Source organism: Meles meles, chromosome 5, assembly GCF_922984935.1.
Source record: "Meles meles chromosome 5, mMelMel3.1 paternal haplotype, whole genome shotgun sequence".
In the NCBI taxonomy this organism is placed as follows: Eukaryota; Metazoa; Chordata; class Mammalia; order Carnivora; family Mustelidae; genus Meles; species Meles meles.
The window spans coordinates 114,397,626-114,423,134 of NC_060070.1; the positions used below are offsets into that span (position 1 = coordinate 114,397,626).

The window sequence follows — 25,509 nt, forward strand, 5'->3', positions numbered from 1 at the left end:
AATGAGGTAGAAAACACAAAAACAAGTGATAATATCAATGAAAACAAAGTTGATTCTTGATAAAGATTAATAAAATTGGCTACCTTCAAGCCAGACTGATTGGGACAAAGAGAAAGCACAATTATAACAGTTATATTATATTAGTTATAACTATCATTAGAATGATATATAACAGTAATATATATTAATTATAACTATCATTAGAATGATAGAGATAACATGACTAAAGACTCTACATTTATCTAAAAGGATAATAAGGGAGTATTATAAAAAGTGATGCCAATAATTTGACAACTTAGTTAAATGAACAAATATCCCCTGAAAGACACAAACTATCAAAGTTCATTCAAGAAAAAATAATAACCACAATGCTTTAGGAGCACCTGGGTGACTAAGTTGGTTAAGCACCTGTCTTTGGCTCAGTTCATGATCTCAGAGTCCTGAGAAGGGTCTCTCTCTCTCTCAAATAAATAAGATCTTTTTATTTTATATTTTTTAAGATTTTATTTATTTATTTGACAGAGCAATAGCAACAGAGAGAACACAAGCAGGGGGAGAGGGTGAGGGAGACGCAGGCCTCCTACTGAGAAGGGAGCCTTGACATGCTGGATTCCAGGACACTGGGATCATGACCTGAGCTGAAGGCAGTTGCTTAATGGACTGAGCCACCCAGGTGGCCCAATAAAATCTTCTTTAAAGAGTAACCATAATGCCTTGTATCTATAAGATAAATTAAATTTGTAATTCAAATTTTTCTCACAAAGAAAACCTCAAGCCTAGATGGAGAGTAAAGTAAGCCCATAAGCATATATACTTTTCAAGAAGTTTCTGCAAAAAGACATTGCCCAGAAGGTAACTATTTACTCAGCTTTCAGATCACTTCAGGTTGCATTTGTTTCTAAAGAAATTGGGGGGGGGGGGGAGGAGTGGTTTAAGTAGCTTTTAAAGACATAATGGAAATAATGAATGAGATTTTTTTTTTAAGATTTTATTTATTTATTTGACAGACAGAGACCACAAGTAGGCAGAGAGGCAGGCAGAGAGAGATGAAGGGAAGCAGGCTCCCCGCCGAGCAGAGAGCCCGATGCGGGGCTCGATCCCAGGACCCTGAGATCATGACCTGAGCCGAAGGCAGAGGCTCAACCCACTGAGCCACCCAGGCGCCCCTGAGATTTTTATTTCCTAATACAAAGTTTTCCTCTTCTGTACCCATGACAAATTTGCCAACTGCTACATATTTCAAGTAAATTGAAGGATAAATAAATTTGGTAGTTGACCATGAAAGAAATAAAGCATAATGATAACTTTAATATAGAAAAATGACTTATTACAGCTTTTTCCCTTTCTGCTACATTCCCACCAATATTTCCAATGTAAAAATCTAAGAAGTGAAAGGAAGAGGTTTTCTGCTGAAGAGATTTAAAAATATGTGTAGTTAATTTTGCATTCTTTATGGAGATTGACACAGGAGATTCGAGTTGTATGTCTTGTTTGTTGAGACAGACTTGAGCACAGATTATGGATGTTTCTTGTGGAAGGTCAATTGATATGTTAATCTATCATTTCTTCTCATTATCCCTGCCAGTGACAGGAACAATCATAAATGAGTAATTTTTAAAAATCTTTTTGGGAAAAGATCTTTTTATTAATATCACAATATCCTCATGAAGCAGCTTTTTATTATGATACCCATGTTACAGATCAGGACGCTAGAGAAAAAAGTTATGCAAACATATAAGGTAATAGATATTAGAAAGATTTTGAATTTTTGACTATATGCTCAATTCATGAAATTACTAGTATGGTTGTGAGGTTCTCAACTTAGATAAAATGGTGGGGGGAGGAGAGTAATTAGAAACCGGAAGGTTGAGAGAGCAATGGAGCTGTGTGTGATTGGAGAAAGGGGAAGAGGATGAGTCTAATTTGAGATATGTTGAGTAAGAGGAGTCAGTAGTATGTGATAAGGTCTGATAAGTGATGAGGTCTGATATGAAGCAGAAGCTCTCTGAGTGGAGTTGGCTTAAAGATCAGTATTCAAGATAAGAATGCCCGAGTCATCAGAAAAGTGAGATTTTTTGCCCTAATATGTTTGCTATCACAGATCAAATGGTAACTAGTATAAATATCCTTTTTTTAAAAAAAAAAAAAACAAGCTTCAAGCATATAAGGAAGAGAATAATGCAGAAATCATTTCATTACTATTACTTGATACTAGATAATCATACTTTACAGGAATGATTCAGTGGGATGGTGGTGGGAGGATTGTCTGTTGTCTGACAGATTCTTCCTGAATGATCCAAGCAGACATTCTGTCTGGGAAATCCAGATGATCTGAGTTGGAATTCAAAAGTCACTGCTTGACTGCTCCTTTCACATTTATAAAGAAATTTTTGCAGTTTAATCAGTTATGTAGCTATCAGAGTTTTTTCTGTAATATCATTATTCAAGACTATTATTTAAGCATTTTAGAAACTATTTCACATAGACTGAACATTTTTTTCCTTGAATATATTCGCCAGGTTCAAACTCAGAAGAATATACAATAAAGTCTTCTTTCTTCCCTTCACCAACCACTTCATGCTCCACGTTTCCCTCTCATAAGCAACCAACGTTATAAGTTTTTTAAAAAAGAAGAAAAAAACTTTGATGGTTTGCTATTACATTACAGGAAGAAAAAATTGGTAACTGAGTTTTATATGGTAGTTCCTCCAGAAAGACCATGACTATTAAGTCATGAAATAATGTTACAACATTAAATTCTGAAGAAATACATTCGACTTTCTGGTTTGTAGCTGTTAATAACCCAAGAAGGAAGTTCTGTTATGAGACTTTGTTTTGCCCTATCTCATATTTGTTAAAATTATGAAACTTTTAAAAACTTACTCTTGAGTACTATGGGCACTCACTCAAGCTACAAATGATTGAATCTATACACAGAGACAAGAGTGACTTCCCCAGAAGGGAAGTTATTAATTTATTAATATTATAATACTCCAGTTAATCAGAGAATATTCCATTTCTTATCAAACATAAAAATAAAAAACATTTTTAAAGGAATTTAGAATTCCTTGTATAAAATGCCCAAAAGAATCATATTTCTGGAAAAAAGTGGAATAATTTTGACTATCTTTTTTTAATTTAAAATTTTGAAGTTGATAGTGACCTACTGAAAACAGTAAGAATATTTTAAAGATCGTAAATCCCAGGAAGGAAATTTTTAAGCAAATTCATTACTTGTTAGTGAACTAATTTCTAGCAACAGACAAATATAGACATATTTCCATGAGGCTATTTCCAAATTTGCAATATTCATTTCTTCTCACATCTCAATCTTTAGCTGAGCCAATATTGCATACTTGTAGGGGAGAGATAACCTGATCTTCAGTTTAAGAGAATAATCCAGTTAGAAGAGTTTAGTAAAGATTCAAAAACATTCCATGCCAAACCTAAATTATGTAAACTCACTAAGGATAGAAAGTATTCCAAACCTTGCATCCTTTGAGCATTCATGACTTTCATAGAAAATAACACATGTAAGACTTAGCTTAATGTACATTAAATGTGACACAAAAATGTAAATTAGCATACAGTCTGATTCAAAACTTGGGGAGATAAATGGGAGGTAATTTAGAATCATAAAATTTCTAAAGGAAATTAGACACTATAATCTTTTTTGTACACACTATCATCTGATTCTCTTTCTATTGAGAGAAAACCAGCACCTAGAGAAGAGACGCTCGAGATTACACAGTATAGTGCAGAATCCAGAACCTGAACCCAGATAATCTGACAATCAGATTAATGTATTCTCTAAGAGCCTGAATGTCAGGAGATATCATCATTTTTCTAATTTTCTTTAAGAGAGTATTTTACATTCTTCTATTGATGAGTAATTTCCCGGAAGTCTTGTCTAAATCTCCAGATCAGTTAAATGCATCTCTTCAGGGCTCCCAAACAACAGGTGCCTACCCCACTTTTAACTCTTTAGTACAATTTATTGGCATTTGAGTTGCCTGTCTCCCCCTACCAATTTGTGAATTCCCTGAGCAATGGGAATGACTCTTAAACCTCATTGTACCCTAGTAACTAGTACATTGCTGGACACAATATGAATAGGTAATAAAAAATGCTAGTTGAATTGATCCTTCGTTGAAACCCTTCAAAGGCTCACCACAGTCTGACCTTTACCTATTTCTCTAACCTCACATCCTCAAATTGTGGCATCAAATTGCTTTTTTAGTTCTGTGCAAAGATAGTTTCTTATTGCATAGTTTTGTTCAAGCAATCCCTTTGCCTTTTTACCTGCCCCCTAGACACACACACACACACACACACCTTCCCACTTTATTAACTCTCTGGAATCATTTTCTCTTGGAAATCTTTCCTGACTCATCACCTCTCCCAGCCTAAATTGGATTAGTGCTCCTCCTCTGAGCTCCAATAGTTTCCCTGTGCACCTATCTCTGGACTACACACATTACATCATAAAGGAATTATGCAAACACTTCACCCAAGTTCTGTTTTATTCATGTTGGTATACGCCAAAATTAGTACACTGTCTGGCACTAGATGATTTAAAAATGTGATCTGAATAAAAAGAACACATAATGGAGAAGAAATCTTGGCACAGGGTATATTTTAGGAAAGGCATAGATGTGGAAATGCAAATAATGGGATATTTCATATATCTTCTAAGAGACAGAACTAAATATAAAACGCCTTTGTTTTGAGGCTATGAATTCAAATCATAAAACAATAAAGGTCCTTATGAGAAAGTTATTAAAATGGTATTTGGTTATTTTAAAAAAAGATTAGGAACCAGGAAAGCAGATCATTGATGCAAATGCTAATACACTGGTTATCATAGGATAACAGGGCACTCGCAATCATGTTAAAGATACATACTAAACTGAAGAAAAACCAGAGGTTATATTATATTCAGAGCTTGTCCCTCAAATGACCTAGGCTGTAAGGCATCATCCTTACAGATGGTCCCTTACTCACCATGGTTTGACTTAAGACCTGTCTTTACCGTGGTGAGAAAGTGATAAGCATTCAGTGGAAACTAAACTTTAAATGTTGAATTTTGGTCTTTTTTTTCAGGTTAGCAAAATACAGTATGATATTCTGTCATGATACTGGGCAGAGGGAGCAATCCACAGCTCCCAGTCAACCATGCAATCCTGAGAGTACACTTACAACTTAAAATACACTTACAACCACTGTTTTTCAATTTCAATATTCAAGAAATTACAAGAAATGCTTAACACAGTATAAAACAAGTTTTTTGTGTTAGATGATTTTGCCCAAATGCGGGCTAAAATAAATATTCTGAGCACATTTAAGGGGGCCTAATCTATGATGCTGTGTTGGTTAGATTATTTCATGCATTTCCGACAATATTTTCAATTTATAATGGTTTTTTTTAAAGGTCTTAACTGTCGTTAAGTCACGGAAGAACTATATTCCCAAATAAATACACAAACCCTTTTCTTTTGAATTCATTATTATAGTAAAACATACATACAAAATGTACCATTTTAAACATTTCTGTAAGTACAGCTCAGTGCCATTAAGTACACTAATAGTTGTAATAATAGACACTATCCATCCTCCTACTTCACTTTTAACACTGCAGCCACAATTTTCTTTTCCCTGTGCTTTAGTAATATACTGAACTTCATGCACTACAAAAGGTTCTGCTGGATTAGATTCAGAAACTGGGATGAAGTAAATCACTGAAGGATTGTCTTTCACAGGCTATCCAAATCACAGGCTTCTTTTAATGAAATTTCAAAACTAAAGACCACTGCATCGTCTCCCTCCCGCCTTTGTGGGCATCAGTAACCTAGCAGTAACCATAGCAGCATCCGTATCTCTCCAAAAATGCAACGAGTCCCTAAAAGCAGCAGTCCTGAGCCAGCGCGGGACTCCCGCAGCTTCCTTTCCTACTGCGCAAGGTGAGTAGCGCAGGGACTGGGCTCTTTATCCGGGACCGCAGCCAAAAGGTCAAGAAGACAGAAGAATAAAGAACAATGTGAGAATCAGAGCTGATGTCTTAGCATTCCCTCCTTTTGCCCTCCTGCGGAACCCTTCTCTTCAGCATAAAATGCAAACAGCCTCTTAACTATTTCTTTAAACTCCCAGCACGACCCCTCTACTGGGGCTCGCGCGCCTTATTGACGCAAAACTCCCGTTCTCGCGAGAACTTGGGAGCGAGAGGCGAATAGTGCGGACAAATCTCTTGAAATCTCAGTTGGCGCTGGAGCTAAAACGGCGGTTGAGAGGCTTGGAACGGGGGAGGGGCGGGGCTCAGTGCCTGGAAGGGGCGGGGCCTCGCCTTAGAGAGGGGAGGGACCAAGGGAGGAGTGGGGAGGTGAGAGAAGGCGGGGGGCGGGGCCGCGGGGCAGAAGACCTGTTGATCGCAGGTAGTGCTGGCAGGCCGGGGCTCCCTCGGGATTGGGGCGACTGCGCATGCTCGCTGGCCGTTTCGGGCCAGTAGCCGAGCGGCGGTGACGAACCGGCTTCTTCGCTGCGGTGGTTGCGGTTGCTGCGATGGCGATGTGAGGGGGCCCGGGGCGGGATGGTGCTGACCCGGGTAGGGCCGTCTTTTTCCAGCAGGACAACGAGCTCCTCCGTCCGACCGGCGGTGGAGGAGGCCGAGCCGGGCGAAAGGTAAGCCCCTAACTGTCCTCTCCGTCTCCCCAGGCTCCCAACACCCAAGACCCCTCCCTCTTTCCCACGGGCCCGGCAGGAAGCGGCCTCCTTCTCCTTGTCTCCGCTCGCCCGCTCCAGCCCTTCACCCGGCTGCTCCAGGTCGGAGCCCGGCCCCGGGCCCGCTGAAGGTCGGTGGGGACGGCTGTGCAGAGTGCCCTCCGGGTGGCGAGGAGCCACGGAGTCGTGCTCTCCGGGTGCTCCCTGCTGCCCCTGCCCCTGCCCCTGCGGCATGTCCCTCGGCCGGCTCTTCCTGAACCTCACTCCTGTACCCAGACGTCGCCTGCCCTTCGCGGTCAGCTCGGTCCTGCGGCTCTGTCCTCTCTTTATCCACCTTTGGTGGTTATGCTCTTTCATCCCCTCCTCCCACGTGCCCTTTCGCTCCGCTGATCTCCCTGTTGAGGTAGTGTATCCTTTTGCTCCCCTTAATTTCTCCCATCTCACCGTGCATCCCTAGTTTGGCTCTTCTTCCCGACTCTCCTTACCCTCACCGACCAAGTTTGCCTCTATAGTTTCTTCCTTAGCTCTCTTCTTTCCTCGTTTCAGCACTTCGTCTTCGTTCTCTTTTTTGTGAGTTTCTGGTTGTGTGTTTGCTTTAACACCGGTTTGCGCTGGAGTTCATTCTATGCCCCCCACCCACCTTCGCAGGCCCTCACTCCCTAATTTTTAGCTGTCTTTGGTACCTTGTTTCGTCGCTTTCCGTTTAATGGCTCCTGTCCCCCCGTCCTTTTCCATTATGATCCTATTTGCAATATGTAATCTTGGGCGCTGTCTTTCCCCCCTCTAAAACCGTTGTGGGTTTTTTTTATGATGGGTTTTTTGGTTTTTTTTTTGCTTTTGCATAAATCGAGACTCTCTAATCTATTTAACTTTTCATTAAATCTCTGAAGAGTTCAGTCTCTTCTGCTTCCTACGTACACTAGGTGTCCACTTAGTATTCTTAGTTCATCTTACGGTTTAATTAAATCTCTTCATCTTTTTTCTTTCCTGACTGGAAATATTATCAAGAGTGGCAGTAACAATAAGCCTCTTACATTTATTCATTGAACCTTTAATTTTTAAGAATTATGTTTACCTTAAGAGTCAGAAGAAGCAATGAGTATAGACTTCATGAAAATATAAAGGGTTAAGATTTGTTAAAGGCTGATCTACAAACATAAGCTTAAAATCTGGAAATTTTATTGCCCTTCAGTAAGTACAGTGGTCCAAGAGCTAATCTTTAATAAAATTTAATAATTTATTTTATGAAATTCATTATTAATTTGATGATTTATATATTTACTATTGCAAATTATTGCATCATTTTCCTGAGGGTCTCTGTTCTCTTTAATGAATGCATATGATTTACTGTTGTTTTTTTTTTTTAAGATTTTATTTATTCATTTGACAGAGAGAGAGATCACAAGTAGGCAGAGAGGCAGGCAGAGAGAGAGAAGGGAAAGCAGGCTCCCCACGGAGCAGAGAGCCAGATGCAGGGCTCCATCCCAGGACCTGGAGACCATGACCCAAGCCGAAGGCAGAGGATCAACCACTGAGCCACCCAGGCACCCCATGATTTACTAATTTAAGAATAGATTTAGTGTGCCTGCAGAATGAAAGATATGTGAGAACAGAAGTATTAAATTTTTGAATGGGGGATAATAACTTTCTAACCAGTATTGCCCCCCCTTTTCATTTACATAAAACCTCTCTGTGTAAATAATGGTATAATATTTTATTTTGAAGGCATCTGCTGAAGCAGATACTTTCAGTGAAGTTGTCTTTTTTCTAGAGTTGAAGATAAACTGGATTATGTATTTCATTCTGGAATCTCAAAGCAGTCCACAAACAGTAAATTCTTCCTTACATAGTCTGTGTGAGGTAGGAATTACATTTTTCTGTTTCTGTTGTATACAAGCAATATACCAAGGCAAAAAAGTGCAGTTTCTTATTCAGATTGATACTAGAGATAAAAGTAGAGGGAAATACAGTTTAGTATCTAGTGTCTTTAAGCCACACCTCTATTGGAAGAACCAGCAGTTGTGAGTGGTAGGAGGTGATGAACTCAACTTTTAAGATTTTCTAAAAATGATCTTTCCAATGCAAATAGAATTAACTGCTGTTTCTGAAGGAAGCTTTCCCACCTTTCAAAGACAGGTCTTTTTATTTTTAAGTAGCAATTAATTTAAAAAAGTAAAAATGCCTACAAATTCTTGTTAGTTTTTTGGTTTTTGGTGTGTGTGTGTGTGTGTGTGTGTGTGTGTGTGTGTGTGTGTGTGTTGATTCTGTGCTCCGAGAAATTAAGAATTTGTGGTGGACAACAGGCACAGAACTTGATGTCAGAAGATCTAAACGCTTATGATGACTCATGACATTAATTTGTAGAAGCCACTTAACCTCTATAGCTAGTTGTCTCTATCTATAATAAGTGGGTGAAAAAGGTAACCACTCAGTGATCTTTCAGTAGCAAAGTGAGCCTTATTTAAATATATGTAGGGCCACCACAGACAAAAATTGCTATATAACTACTTTATTTCTGTTTTAGACTGTAAGCATATCATTGGTTAAATTCCAGATCAAACTGGAATTTAGATTTTTAAATTTGCGACTTCTGTGAAAAATCTAGTAAAATGCTGGTGAACTGTGTACTATCTTATATTAATGTTCATATACAATGAAGCTGATGCTATATCATTCAGTATATAGAATTAAAATGCCCTGTGCCAGGATTTGACACTGAAAAGAGATGTAAGAATTATTCATACATCTTTGGTTACCTCCGTAATTTTCTGTTGTCTTATATTTCAGCTTTGTTTATTGTAGATATAGACTCTTGACAGTGGGCATTGTTTAGGGACTAGGAAGGGCAAGGATTTCCTTTGCTTTGATTCTATGTATTGAGGAAAAACTGCTTAAAAGTGAGTTTTATGATACATACATGTGTGTATTTAAGTGAATGGGGATGGACATGGGAGCATATAGGTTTGAAATGAGTAATGTGTTTTTTGTTTTTCTTTTCTTCAAGTTGTTTGTCAGGAAGAACGTTTAGAAATGAATAAAAATAAGAAGAAGAATGGTGATACCAAAAAAAAAAAAAGCTTAATGAACCCAGTGATTTTTTTAGAAAAGTTACAAAGCACAAGTTGTTAGGTAGGTCTAGATTTTTCAGGAGTAGAATGAAACAGCTCCACAGTGGGTTTCACCATTTTAACAAGTACATACTTAGTTATCAATAATGTGCTAAATTTAATAAAAATTAGTTTCTTTTTTCCTAACAGGAAGATAGAGGTGTCAGGCCAATATACGAGATTATACCAGGTACCTCCTTCTTATTTTGATGAAAAAATCTTTATGAACTATCTCTCAATCAAAACAACATTCCGAGAAAATTATAGTATATCCCTTTCATGGGATTAGTTCTCTTTAGACTATCCATAATATAGCAAGTATTTCTAAATTATATTGTCAGTATAGAAGTCTGTAATTGATAGTATTATGGAACATTTCTGTTAAGTATTATGAAATGTCCTTTGCTACAAATCTTAATATAATCAGACCTAGAAGTATTCCTTCATTGAAATCCCCTTGAAGTTGTCTTACAGGGTGCAGCTGCTTCATTCATGATTGTTTTTAGATCAGTGGTATCTCTGACATCTGCTCTTTGATGTCTCCCGTTGCCAGTAAGTCATGGTCTTCAGCTGGAAATGCTGCTAACTGTAAATGTCTGAACAGCAAGCTCAGGCATTATTGACAGTCACAGTTTCAGACCTTGGAAGCCTATATTCCTTATATTCCTTTGCTATCACTTTTGCCTTTTGGAATTAAGGACCCCAGATTTTAAAACCATCCTCATTCTTCCTCAGGCTTACTGAAAATTAGTTCTTTTCCTTGGGTAAGATAAGATTAGAATGTAGGCTGTTACCCGTCCATTCTGTAACTTACATCAAAGTATATATTTTATATATATATAGTATATTATATATTATATATATATTAACTTATATCAAAGTATAATAATTATATAATAAAATGCTTGCCAGGGGCTCATTTTTATAGAAATAGACCTTCAGGGGCGCCTGGGTGGCTCAGTGGATTAAGCCGCTGCCTTTGGCTCAGGTCATGATCCCAGGGTCCTGGGATCGAGCCCCGCATCGGGCAGGGAGCCTGCTTCCTCCTCTCTCTCTGCCTGCCTCTCTGCCTACTTGTGATCTCTCTCTCTCACTGTCAAATAAATAAAATAAAATCTTTAAAAAAAAAAAAAAAGAAATAGACCTTCAGGCAGGGAGAACCAAAGAAATGTCTTTAAGGAGTGCAATCAGTAGAAAAAAATTCTAAATAGAAAGTTGAAATAGTCACAGTCTCCTTTTTCCCTAGTTTTTCTCAGCCCCTAAGATCTAAGATGATCTTAATTGAAAGCCAACACTTTCCCTTTAAGGTCTGATGGCCTATAAATGACAATATTTTTAAACCACACAATTGAAACTAATAGTAAAAACCTATTTAGTTGAGTTACATTATTTTGAATAGGCATTTCTTTAAATGAAATTGTATTTAAAAATTGAGATAAAATATTGAGATGTAAGGAATTGTTGAATCACTATATGGTACACTAAAGTTAATACATCACCTAATGTTAACTATATTGGAATTTTGTGGGTCTGGATTCGAATTTGGATCTTTCTGGCATCAAAATTACTGGTAGACTAAAGAAAGCAAGAAAACATAGACTTTTAAGAAAGCATTGTTTGTTTCTTAGAATATGTTTCAGAGGGAGGATTGTAATTCTTCTTGTTCTAGTTCTGAGCTTTGTCTGTTGAGATAACCAGTAAGATGAAATATTTTAAGGGATGCTGGGCAGATCCCTGAACTAGGAAGTAGATAACGATTGTGCTTCTTTCTGAATTTCTCTTCATATCAAAAGAAGTAACTAATTTTTGATCATTTGAGATATTCTTTTTACTAAAATATTTATTTATTTTAGAGAGAGAGTACATAGCAGGGAGAGGCAGAGGGAGCTAGAGCTAGAATCTTTTTTTTTTTTTAAGGGATTAAGCAGACTCCTCACTCAGCACAAAGCCCCATGTGGGGCCCATTCTCAACCCTGAGACCATGACCTAAACTGAAACCAAAGGTTTGACATTTAACTGACTGCCACCCAGTTGCCCCCATTCTTGTTTTGTTTTTTTTGTTTGTTTGTTTTTTGTTTTTCCCATTCTTGTTTTTTAAAGTGTATAATAACATGATATATCCAGAGGCATTCTGTATTATATTACTGGCAGATTTGATTTATGGCATGAAGTGTCCCTGAAAAGTTTATATGAGCTGGTTTCAATAAATTAAATTTTAATTTTTTAAATTAAATTTTTAAATCAATAAATCTTATTTCCCATGTTAATATAAGAGAACCATTAAGTGGCCCATGATGAGCAATAAAAGTTCTTTTTCTGTCTCTCCATTCTCATGTAATAAGTCAACCATGAGAATACTCTCAAAAGTCACCAACGTTCTTTCTGTGTTTGAAAAAATATTTTTTTTTTAAAGATTTTATTTATTTATTTGACAGAGAGAGATCACAAGTAGGCAGAGAGGCAGGCAGAGAGAGAGGAGGAAGCAGGCTCCCCACGGAGCAGAGAGCCTGATGCGGGGCTCGATCCCAGGACCCTGAGATCATGACCTGAGCCGAAGGCAGCGGCTTAATCCACTGAGCCACCCAGGCGCCCCGAAAAAATATTTTTTCTGTGGATTTTCTATCATAATAACACAGTTTTCCAGAGAGAACAATGTTTTGTTTTGAGAATGTTTACTTCTTAATCTAAGTGCCAGTTCTAAGATTAGTAATAATATATTTATCTTTTATTTGACCACAACTGTTCAAAACCAAATTTTAAAGAAATTAGGAGAGAACAATGCCTTTAAAACTTCAGATTTCATGTTTTTGGGTGTAGAATGTCAGAAATTTGAAGATTTCGTAATTAGTAGTACTAATTACATGGAAATTAAATGTGCTTAATTTATCAAGTGTAATTTTTTTCACTAGTGCTGTATTCTGATTTCAGTTGTAGGGGCATATTTATTTCATGACTTGAAGATCTTTCAGTCTATTCCTATAGCAATTCAGGTGTAGACTTTATAATTATGCAAGTTTAAATTTAGGCCATGTGGGGTGCCTGGGTGGCTTAGTCGTTAAGCATCTGCCTTCAGCTCAGGTGGATTGGACCCCACATTGGGCTCCCAGCTCAGTGGGAAGCCTCCTTCTTCCTCTCCCACTCTCCCTGCTTGTGTTCCCTCTCCTGCTATGCCTGTCTCTGTCAAATAAATAAATAAAATCTTAAAAAAAAAAAAATAGGCCGTGTAGTTTGGCACATTTGAGGGTTTTGTCCTTTTACGGTTATTTTCTAACTATAATCTTGCATACGTTATGTAAACTTTTTGTTCTTTAATTTCCTCACCTGTAAAGTGGAGTAATGATAGTTCTTTCAGATTTTTGTGAGAATTAAATGAAATAACATAGTTAAAACTACTAGTGTAATAGTAGATACTCCAAAAAGTTCTGAATATTTATAATTGGTTTTAATTTGATACCGCTATTTGGTCTATATTTTGATATCAATAGAGAAACTTACAGGTTTTTAAAATATATTTGTCTATCAAGTTCTCATTATCCTCCTTTCTGAAGGTCTCCTCTTCTCTCTCTAAAAGAAGAATTTAGTACTCTGTTTTCTTAAATATTTCTATAACTTGGACAGTATAGCATATGGCTGGCCATCAAGAATTCTGAGTCAGCAGTGGCAGCGAAAGTTTCTAGACCAGTGTTCTTCCTTAATTTACATGTCCTTTTACTGTAATTATTCTGATAAGTTCATCTTTGCTGTGAATCACTTTTTATAAAATGAGAGATGTCGCTGATGCAAGTGTGTTGTGCATGTGATAATTGTGAAGGCAAAAAGAAAGTTAAAAACTGTCGGAATGGTGGGATCTTCAGAGTCAGGCAAGTGACAGGTGGCTTGGCCATTTTAGAGCAGGTTGTAATTCAGTGACTTAGCGTGTTTAGCCCCTGCAAGAGGGAGCTTACAGAGCTGGGCAAGGTGTCAGGACCTTGGCTAAATAAGAAGGGAAATGAATGTAAATCAAAAAATAAAAACAGGGGCGCCTGGGTGGCTCTCAGTCAGTTAAGCGTCTGCCTTTCGGTTCAGGTCATGATCCCAGGGTCTTGGGATCGAGCCTCTCATCGGGGTGCCCGCTTCTCTCTCTCCTCCTTGGCTCGTGCTCTCTGTTACTATCTCTGTCTCTGTCTCAAATAAATAAATAAAATCTTTAAAGAAAAAAAAGAAATAGAAACATTGCTCAGATTTTAAAACTTGAACCACCCAATGGAGACTTAACTATCTCAGATGACCAGAATTACGAGATGGCAGGATTAGAGATGCAAGGATAATCCAGGTATCACTGGTTGATTGTTCTCTGTGTACTGCTGTATGGTCTGACTTGGTGAGGATTAGCTCCAAGGCTTTAAGGGCCTGAGCCTGTATGGATTGGAGTTCAGTTATGCCCTAAGTGAGTGGGACTCAGAAAAGGTGGCAGCTGAGCACCTCCCCTCCCCCAAGACACCCATCTAATACTCTTCTCAGTTTGCTAGAGAACTTGACCATTATAAGAATACTTTATTCACAAGGTGGTAGGAGTGGCATTTTGAAGGCTTCTGGGGGTGCCCCTATTTTGAATTTCCCACTTACTCATTAGGAGAATGCTCAAGAAAATGGATACAAAACTGAGTAGCTAGTATTAAATGGATTGAGGTAATCTCCTTCTTTGTTCCCATCATGTCCCTATATAACATACTTAAATTTAACTGTACATATAAGATACTGTTTCCTCCATTGGTCCCAGATTCTAAATGTCAGTCTCTGTCCAAACATGTCTGTCATTGTGTGAACCTCTCATCCATTTGGGCTTAAATGTGATGTTCCTTCATTTGGTATCAGTTCCTATATGTCTACCATAATTTGAGTTTCTCAGTGATGAATATGAACATATAAAGATGTGTATATTTTTTGTACAAGATGGCCCCTAAATTCAAGTTTACTGTGTTATCTAGTGTTCACTGAAGAAACTGCTTTTTTTCCTAAAGTTGGAAGACAAAGTCAATGTATTTTACTATTGAGAAATGGTATATTGATTGCCAACATGGAGCCTTTCTAAAGGATTTTTAAGGCTAAGTTGGCCCATAGGTGATTTTTGCCTTATGTAGTATCTTTAGTATCTTCTGCATAAGATTAGGCATCATTATTCAGACTGTCAGTATTATAAGCTCTGAACCCATTTGTGTCATGGCTGCTAACTTGGAAATAGAATTTAGAAGCTGGAGCTGTTGGCTCTATAATTGGTAGAAGTGATCCCTTTATTCCTTAGGTTGGCAAAGGGAGTGTCTTAGAGTTCCCAATTCATTCAGCTACTTTACTGTCTTCCTTAGGAGAAGAAAACATCCTCAGGGCATATATTTTGGGTCCACAGTTTGAGTGAAGGCTGTTGGGTTTTTTATTTCGGTGAGAGGATCTGATCATCCCCTGTGGTCTCCAGTTCATCTTTAGGAACCTCTAAGCTGTGCCTCTTAGTTTCAGATGTTTCCACATCCTTTTAGATTTCTGGTAACACTCATGAAGTCAGACTGAGTTCAAAATGGTTAGTGGTTAGCTGTTGTTCTAGGATTAGTGTAGATGATGTAGGAGTATCTCCCACATTTTTCCAGATATCCATACCTGGACTCCCTTTTTTGGTCTCTCAACCAAACTGATTGGAGTCAACATGTCTGTAGTCTTAGAAACTATGCATGGTTTTGTGCTATTTCTGGGGCAGTTACTATACGTTCCAGGAGTTAAAGAGATGGCTTAGTATTCCTAGGCTAACATACACATTCAATAAATATATGTGTATGTAATTTAAAACTTTCCAGTAGCTACATTTTAAAAAGTAAAAATAAATGGTAAAATTAATTTTTTATAATTTATTTTACTTAACCCAACTTATTGAAAATATTATTCAAGATGTCTTCAGTATAAAAAAAACATATTAATGAGATATTTATGTTCTTTTTCTGTACTGTCTTTGAAATCTAATGCTTAGAGCGTATCTCAATTAGCGTTACTACATTTTTAACAGTTAAAGTAAAATATAGCCCTATCAAACAATAAAGTTAAGTTCAATGAAAAAATATTTTATACTGCATTAGTGTTTGGATTTAAATATAAATTACTTTAAAATTAAAAATTCAGTTCCTCAGTCATACCAGTCACATTTTAATTGTTCAATAGCCACTATGCCTAGTGGCCACTGTGTTAGAGCAGTTATAGAGGGCCAAGAATGTCTTTCAGAGTAATAGGTAACTTTGTTTCTTTGGAAGTAAGCTAACTTTTACTGAGGTATTACTCAGTAATACCAGTGATGGTCAGATTACTCTCCCTGTCAGTATAAGTGACTTTTAGTATAAATTTTCCATTTTCCATTTAGTATCAGAATCAGTTTCTGTTTGTGGTTCCCTTTTGGCTTCTTTGGATTGGAGCTTGTCGTTTACTCAGCTAAATTCTCCTTAGGGACCTAGGAAATGGCCCAAGAAGAAGCCCTTCTCAAATTATTCCGTTTAGGCTACTTTGCCAGCTCCAGAAGAGCAGAAAGAACAATTTAGTTTCAGTTTAAGTCAGTTTATTCCCATAGCTTCAAATGCTCAGATTCTAAGCCAGCAAGCAGACTATGTAGAAGAGCTGTGAAATCCATGGCTTGTTGTGGAGCAGAGAGTTCCTTACAGCGCAGTGTCCCACAGGCATCCTCTGGGTAAAAGGAAAGAAGCCTTTTCTTCACCTTCTTTCATTCTTAAGAGAGGACAGGCAGGATTTTTCTGTTTCATGAAAAGTCCTTTCTCAAGGAGGATCTGAATGGCATAAGAATTTGTGTGAGTGATTGCAAACTCTGAACACATTTGCCCTGTAAATGAATTTGACTTGAACTACACAGGTTTGGTTTTGTTTTTGTTTATTTTTAACTAGTTGGCAACATCTAAAGTTTAGGAGATTTCACCTTTAGGAAAAAGTTTCCAATTTCTCCTTGAAAATTTAGAGCCTCTGACAGTGCTGGGCCAACAAGAATTGGCTGTACCTGAGTGGCAGTTGCTCCCTGTGATGGGAAAAAGGGCAGTTTATTTTATTTATTTTATTTTTTAAAGATTTTATTTATTTATTTGAGAGACAGCGAGAGCAGGAATATAAGCAGGGGGAGTGGGAGAGGGAAAGCAGTCTCCATGCCAAGCAGTGAGCCTAGTGTGGGGCTTAATCCCCAGACCTTGGGATCATGACCTGAGTGAAGGCAGATGTTTATGACTGAGCCAGGAGGCGCCCCAAAAGAGAAGTTTATGAAAAAAAGAATCAGACAGATCCACTTTGATCCTGGGAGTCCTCTGGTTTTTCTTGCCTTTCTCTTTTTGCCTGCTCTCCTTTTCCTTTAGTTCTTCTTTGGAATTTTTCTACCAATACATAAACACAAAAATAATTGTTTTGTGTTTTTTAAGGCAGAATGAAAATCAGATTTATCAGCATCACACTGTATATATCTGTACGTGTATTATATATTTCTACTTAGGAAATAATCAATAAAAAGAGATGGACTTGAGGAAAATTAGACAGCAACAATAGAACAAAAAAGACAGTAGGGTACAAGAAGAGCAGCGAGGGAAGTTGCTAACAGACCTAGAAGATATGCTGGTAATGGGATATTATTATAAATAAACGTTTATTTTATTATAAAAGTTTATTCATGTATGTCTCTGTTTTCCATATATCAGTGTAATAATTCCTTTTTTCAGGTTGGTTGTATTTAAATAGAAAAATAATAACAGTTAATACTTATAGAAGATTCAGTGTTAATTTATTAAATCTTTGTTAAATGTTAAATTGAGTGTATACTGTGTGTCAGGCAGTGAGGATAAAGCTATGAAGAGAGTACTCAGGATTCTTACCTTTATAAAGCTTACATGTTAGTGGGGAAACATAATAAAAACTTAAAAAAAAATAAAATCTTCAGTTTGTTAGATGGAGATAAGTGCTGAGGGAAACTATAAGAGAGGAAAGAGGGTATGCACCCTGGACCCTACCCAGATGCAAGAACTCCACAATTGGGAGGGATACCCAAAATATGGAGCTCTCACTCAATATACTTTCATGATAAAAACTTCAGTAAATTCTTTATGGGGGAAAGGTACCTACACATAATAAAGGCCATATATGACAGACCCACAGCTAACATCGTACTCAGTTTAAAGCTTTTCCTTTAAAAAGATCACTGCTTTTATTCAAAAAGTATTGGAAAGTATTAGCCATAGCAATTAGGCAAGAAAAAGAAGTGAAAGGTATCACAATTGGAAAGAAGACTTAAAATGTCACTATTGGCAGATGACATGATACTACATGTAGAAAACTCTAAAGACTCCAGTAAAAAACTATTACAGCTAATAAATGAATTCTGTAAGGTTGTAAGATAAAATTAATACACAGAAATCTGTTGTGTTTCTATACACTACCAAGAAAACAATCCCATTTACAGTTGCATCAAAAAAAAAAAAAAAAAATACCAGGCTCCTGGGTGGTGCAGCTGGTTAAGTGTCCAACTCTTGGTTTTGGCTCAGGTCATGATCTCAGGGTCACGGGATTGAGCCCTGAGTTGGGCTCTGTGCTCAGCACAGAGTGTGCTTGAGATTATCTTTCCTTTTCCTTCTGCTCCTCCTACGTGTATGAGCGCGCATGGCATGCACGCTCTCTCTCTCTCTCTCAATAAATAAATCATTTTAAAAAAAAAGGTGCACCTGGGAGGCTCAGTCAGTTAAGTGTCTGCCTTTGGCTCAAATCATGATCCTGAGGTCCTGGAATCAAGCCCCGTGTCAGGCTTCCTATACAACAGGGAACCTGCTTCCTCTCCCACTGCCCCTCCCCCCACTCGTATGTGCACGTGCTTTCTCTCTTTCTCAAATAAACAAAATCTTAAATAAATAAATATTAAAAAAGAATAAAATACTGAGGAATAAGTTTAACCAAGGTGGTGAAGGATCTGTACTCTGAAAATTATAAGACATTGTAGAAAGAAATTGAAGATGACACAAACAAATGGAAAGCTATATCATGCTCATGGCTTAGAAGGATTATTATTGCTAAAATATCCATAGTACCCAAAGCACCCTACAGATTCACTGCAATCCCTGTCAGAATACCAATGATATTTTTCACAGAACTAGAACAAATAACCCTAAAACTTGTATGGAACAACAAAAGACCTCAAATATCAAAGCAATCATAAGAAAGCTAGAGGTATCATGTACCCTGATTTCAAACTATACTACAAAGTGATAGTAATCAAATCAGTATAGTCCTAGCACAAAACAGATACATAGATCAATGTAACAGGATAGAGAGCCCAGAAATAAACCCGTTTTATAGGGTCAGATAATCTGTAGCAAAGGAGGAAGAAATATACAGTGGGGAAAAGACAGTCTATTCAGTAAATGGTGGTGAGCAAACTGGATAGATACATGCAGAATAATGAAACATTTTATTATACCACATTCAAAAATAATCCCAGATGGATTGAAGACTTCTAAAACACTTCCAGAAGGAAACATAGGCAGTAAGCTTTTTGACATTGGGCTTAACAATATTTTTTGGATATGTCTCCTCAGACAGTGGCAACAAGTGGGACTACATTAAACTAAAAAGCTTTTGCACAGTGAAGGAAACCATCAGCCAAACAAAAAGACCACCTACTGAATGGGAGAAGATACTTACAAATGATGTATCTGATAAGGGGTTGATATCCAAGATGTAGATGAAGTCATACAACTGGATAGCAAAACAAAACAATGGATAATGGATAAAATGGATAAAAACAAAAAAAATAAATTTAAAAAACCCTATTTTAAAAATGAACAGAAAAGCTTAATAGACATTTTTCCAAAGAAGACACACAGAGGGCCAACAGACACATAAACATATGCTCAACATTAGTAGTCGTCAGGGAAGCACAAATCAAAACTACAATGAGCTGCCACCTCACGATAGTCAGAATGACTAGTATCAAAAAGACCAGAGATAACAGGTATTGAAGAGGAAGTGGAGAAAAGGAATCTCTTGTGCACTGTTGGTTGGAATGTAAATTGTTGCTATGGAGAACAGTATGGATGTCCATCAAAGCATTAAAAATAGCAATACTGTATGATACAGTTTTCCCACTTCTAGATATTTATCCAAAGAAAATGATAATTCTAAAAGATAAATGCATCCCTGTGTTCATTGTAGCATTATTTACAATAGCCAAGACATGGAAACAATCCTATGTATCCGTAGATGAATGAATAAATAAGATGTGCTGTATAAGTACAATGGAATATTACTCAACCATAAAGAAGAATGAAATCTTGCCATTTACAGCAACTTGGATGGACCTAGAGGGTATTTTACTAAGTGAAATAAGTCAGACAGAGAAATATAAATACCACATTATTTCACTTACATGTGGTAACTTCAAGACAAAACAAATAAACAAAACAGAAACAGACTCATAAATACAGAGAAAAAAACCTGGTGGTTGTCAGAGGGGTTGGGGGTGGGGAAATGGGCAAAATAGAAGAAGGGAATTGAGAGGTATAAACTCCCAATGATGAAATAAATAAGTTACAGGGATGTAATGTTCAGCATAGGGAATATAGTCAATAACATTGTAAGTTTATATAGTGAGAGATGGTAATCAAAACTACTGAAGTGATCATTTTGTAATGTTTAAAAATAGCATATCACTATGTTGTATACCTGAAACTAATATATTAATGTATGTCAGTTATAGATCAGTAAAAAATGAAATAGCAGTTATTTAAGCTGGTAAAGTCTATGTGTTTATGATGGAGAGAAGAAAAAGAATCTAAGAAGAAGAGTAAATATGATCTTCATTCTAACATTTTTAGCATCTAGGTAATTTTACCAAGGGGAAGAGATTTTTTTTCTTTATGCAATAAATATTTGGAGTGCAAACAAAACTATCCATAGCATATCCAAACATTCTTTTTTGTCAATATAATTTAAATAGTTCAAGTGTGTGTGTGTGTGTGATGCACTCATGCACATTTCATATATATATACATATATATATGTATATATATATAGCTTCAGAAATCACTTACCTCTACCCAAGGAGTTATTTTAAAATAGTCTAAAGTTTTACATCTTAAAAATTAATTAACCTAGAATATTTTGAGTATTCATGAACATTGTTTCTGAACCACTGAACTAAGAAAATACTCTTATTTTTGTTGTTTGAAGTATACATCAGTGAATCTTTAACAGAGATACAACAGTTAATGTTGATATCAGTGAAACCGAATGAAAAATCTCTAAAACTTTTTTTTTTTAAGATTTTATTTATTTATTTGACAGAGAAAGAGAGATCACAAGTAGGCAGAGAGGCAGGCAGAGAGAGAGGGGGAAGCAGGCTCCCTGCTGAGCAGAGAGCCCGATGTGGGGCTCGATCCCAGGACCCTGAGATCATGACCTGAGCTGAAGGCAGAGGCTTAACCCACTGAGCCACCCAGGTGCCCCTCTAAAACTTATTTTGAGTAAGCTTTATGCAAGATATAGATCTTTTAGATAAATTGAGATTGTTAAGTAACTAATGAAGCCTAAGTTTCCTTAAAATGGTCTTCTTTATGTCTATTTTGTTTGAAATGTTATTTTTTTCTTTTTCATAGGGGGAACAATATATTTTCAATTAGGAACAGTAACTGGAAGTACAAGTTTGGTTATTTCATAATGTTAAAATGAAGCTTTAACCGGAAGAGGTAAGAATCTGTTACTTCTTTTTTATTTAAGTTAGTGGATCAGAATATTTGTTGAATTTCTATGGAGAACTATTTCAAAAACTGTGAAAGGTCTGAGATTTTATCTTCTTGCAAGCTAACATGTTAGCCTGCTACAGTGCCATGGATGTGGGCAGAAGACATGAGACTCCTAGATTTAAGAAAAGGCTGATTTATACTCATAGTAGTAGCAGTAGCTACAGGACCAGGCAACACCTGCATATCAGTAGGTTTTATTATAGGAGAGGAACCTTAAGCTAATGGGACCTGGATCTTTAAAATGGATAAAAAGTTTGCCTGACTTACGCCTCAGGAGGAGACTATGTCTGTTAAAGGGACAAAAACCAAATTTGCTCTTTGTTCCAGTATGAGACACTATCTCTGACTTTCTAAGACAGTTTGCTGATCATGCATCCTTGAAAAATAGTCTGTAACAGAGGTAGTCAGGGTCTGCTTGCAAAATACGCAGAAACACAAGACTCTAGAGAATTGTCTTTCAACACTTTCTTACTCTGGATTGTGTTTTAAAGCACATATTATTGATAAAGATGATTGTTAGAATACTTTTTTGAAATAGTGAAAAGATGGAAACTACTGAAATACCCAACAATAGAAGATGGTTTAAATCATAATATTCACAGTGTGATAGTAAACAATTGAAAATAATGTTGTAAAAGTACATTTATTGACATAGGTGCTCATCAAAAAATTAGATGAAATAAACATTATAAAGTGTACATGTAGCTTGATCCCATTGTTATAGAAATTTTACAGAAGCACACACAGGTAAACAATATATACCAAAGCATGTATTTCAATGGACAGAATCATGAATGTTTTTATTTTTACTTGTCTGTATTTTTTTTAAATCCCTTAAATGAATACTTTAGGCTTTTGTAATAAGGGAATTTTTTTTGAAATTTAAAAACAAATAGTAATTTAAGAACTTCACCTAGCAGGGAAAAAACCTTTTTGAATTTAATTGGGGATTAAAGAATACTAATTCTCTTCATGACCTTGGAGTTGCCTGAATGTATAGTGTAAAATCAGAAGAGAATAATTATGTCACTTAATTTTTTTCTTTACTATTTTATCTGTGATAAAGTCAAGCATTTCTTTCAGCAATTGGCTGTAGATGTCACAAAGGGAAACAAATCTTTAGAAAATGCATTCTGTTAGAACAGATCTTAAATTATAGGTTATTGCTATTTAGTAAGTATATAATTAGTAAGTAAATGTAGTTGATTCTGGTGCTATTTAGTTGGGACAGGCTAAGTTAGGTACACTGAATTAATTTGCTTCATTTTTACTTTCTGCCTATTTATCATACTTTGAAATATGTTTGAATATTAGTATTTTTGTAAGTTGGCATTTTTGTCATTCTGCTTCTCATGATTTTTCCCCCCTACTTTTACCAAGGTGCTGTTACCAGATTTGTCTTCTGAGTATAAATTGAAAATGACTGAAGTTCAAGCAATGGTAGAATTCTCTGTGGAGCTAAACAAGTTCTACAATGTGGATTTATTTCAGAGAGGGTATGTATTTTAGTGTGAAAATTACATATTTTGCATATGAAATGAGGTACAGGTTTTCATCTAAATTTAATTACATACTTACATTCCAGCATATATAAGGGAAACAATGAGGTGTATTCAAGTAATTAATTTCTTAGAGAAATTTTAGTTTTAAATAGATGTTTGAGAATTATTCAAGTGAATTTAATGATGATGCTGGATATATGTAATGTATGTTTATGAATTTGTACTGGGCGTTGAGGGGACTTCTGTGAAAATGTGTAAGATCTCATTTTTGCTTGTAAAAGCTTATAGTGTATAGGGAAAATAAAATATATGCACAAAACAGCTAAGTGGGAATGCAAAATGATAAGTCTTCAAGAAGTATATATAGAAAGTGCTCTAGGAATCAGAACAGAGAGATATCTTCTGGGTTAGTAATGTTAGGAAAGGCATTATGGAGAAATAGGATCAAAGTATGCTTAAGTCTTGTATAGGCAAAAGGGGCGCCTGGGTGGCTCAGTTGTTAAGTGTCTGCCTGCGGCTCAGGTAATGATCCCAGGCTCTGGGATAGAGCCCCACGTCAGGCTCCCTGCTCAGCAGGAAGCCTACTTCTCCCTATCCCACTCCTCCTACTTGAGTTCCCTCTCTTGCTGTCTTTCTCTCTCTCTCTCTCTGTGTCAAATAAATAAATAAAATCTTAAAAAAAAAAAAAAGACTTATATAGGCAAAGGATAAAGTGAAAAACCCTTTTGGTAGTAGAGAGCGGCATGAATCAAGTCTTGGAAATAGGAATTAGTATGTTTTTTAAAGAATATTTAGTAGATTGAATATTCTTCAGGAGAATCGCAGAAGAAAAAAGATAGTAAAGAAAGGAGACGTTGTATTTGTGAGGGACTCCTAATGCCTGGGGAAGAGTTGACAGTAGGGATTTGGGCAGTCATCAGTGGTTTCCAAGTGAGAAAGAAATTATCATTATTACTACAAGAAGCCTTTACTAACGTGATGAAGATTGTGATATAGGAGACTGATGGTTGTGTAGAAGAAATAGAAGCATAGGAGACAGTTCGGAGGAGCTTGCAGTAACACAGGTGCTTGAAGGTCTGCACTATGAGTCATAGTAATGAAGCTGTGACTATTACTAGTACAGTGAGAGAGATTTTCTGTTTGGTTTTTGTAGTTGTTGTTTTGTTTTATTTCTAGCTTGTCTTGGCTTTGCCATCTTGTTGAAAAATAGAAGTGGCTGTGCTCTGCTTTACTCCTCATGGTCTTTCACTTCTCAGCAGGACAGGCTGGGCTTGTTTTCATGGCAGAAACAGAAGTCAAAGAACAGAAGATGCAGGGCTTCTTGAATTGGCACTATTACTTCCACTCAATTTTGTTGGCTAAGCAAGTTATAAGGCCAGTGCAGAAGTCTAGGCTGGTAGTTCTTGGGCCAGTAAAACTTACTTTAAAATTTTATGAGGTTTCTGTATGTCTGATATAGTTCATTCCAAGCTCTGAAAACTACACCCACAATTGTCTTTTGAGACATGACTATTCTCTAGATATAAGCACTACTATTTGGGGATCTGAATTCTGTGGGATCACACCCCTCAAATTCCTAAAAGCCCTTTTGTCAAACTGAGAATGTCTACTTAGATATCGCTCTAATTTCTCTAGAGACTTGAAGAAAGGGATTTATAGCCACTCCTTTGAAATTATGTTTGTCTGTGGCAGCGTTTTATTTTGAAAATCTTTAGGGAGACGGAAAATAAAAACCAGTTTTGTTTTCCAGTGTAGTAAGTCCCGATCCATCTATATTCCCTCTAGATTCTGTTTGCAAAATAACCCAGTTCTTTCTTTAGCTCAACTCTTTCTGGCAGCACTTTATTATACTTAACAAGGAGTAACCAGTTGACGTGTTCAGCATTCTCCCTGGAAATTAGCTTGCTCAAGTTAGATACATTGTCTAACTTCTCCTAAGTTAATTGCTGACAGTGCATTTACCAAAAGTTTCATCACTATATGAAATGGGTTACCATTTTTTAAGTCTCAATTTACTCATTTTTCTTGCCTAACTGTAACTGTTACTTTGGTCCCAAAGTCAGTGCCACATTTTAAATTTTTGTTATGGTGCACACTATTTCTTGGTTACTGATTCCTGTGTTATTTATGTATTGCCGCGGTAATGCAGCTAATAACAAACACAAAGCTTCAGTGGCATCACAACAATAAACATTTATTTTTTGCTCACAAGTCTGTCACATTCAACTGGCAGGTTGGCTGGGTGCTAGCTATTCCAGAATGGCCTTACCTTGGTGGACTCAGCTCTGTTTTATGATCCCTCATCCTCCAGCTTATTCTTGCAGAGGAGCCAGGGTCCAAAGAGAAACAAACTGTAAGAAGACCTTTTACAACCTAGGCTTGGAACTAGCACATTGT

At 36.7% G+C, this 25,509-nt stretch overlaps 1 protein-coding gene across 8 annotated transcripts in view; it reads left to right on the plus strand.

Annotated features, from left to right (window-relative positions):
* The first annotated feature begins 6,446 nt into the window (after positions 1-6,446).
* The window catches only part of FAM135A (family with sequence similarity 135 member A), a 126,532-nt gene continuing 107,469 nt past the window's right edge, over positions 6,447-25,509 (plus strand). For 2 of the 8 annotated variants that reach the window (XM_046005145.1, XM_046005146.1), the window contains exons 1-3: positions 6,447-6,675; positions 21,464-21,553; positions 22,991-23,106. In XM_046005145.1, coding sequence (XP_045861101.1) covers positions 23,030-23,106 — 77 coding nt within the window. In that variant the 5' untranslated portion in view covers positions 6,447-6,675; positions 21,464-21,553; positions 22,991-23,029. Of the gene's footprint in view, positions 6,676-21,463; positions 21,554-22,990; positions 23,107-25,509 lie in introns of those variants that run through there. The other 6 variants (XM_046005148.1, XM_046005149.1, XM_046005151.1 and 3 more) reach the window with 4 other exon arrangements.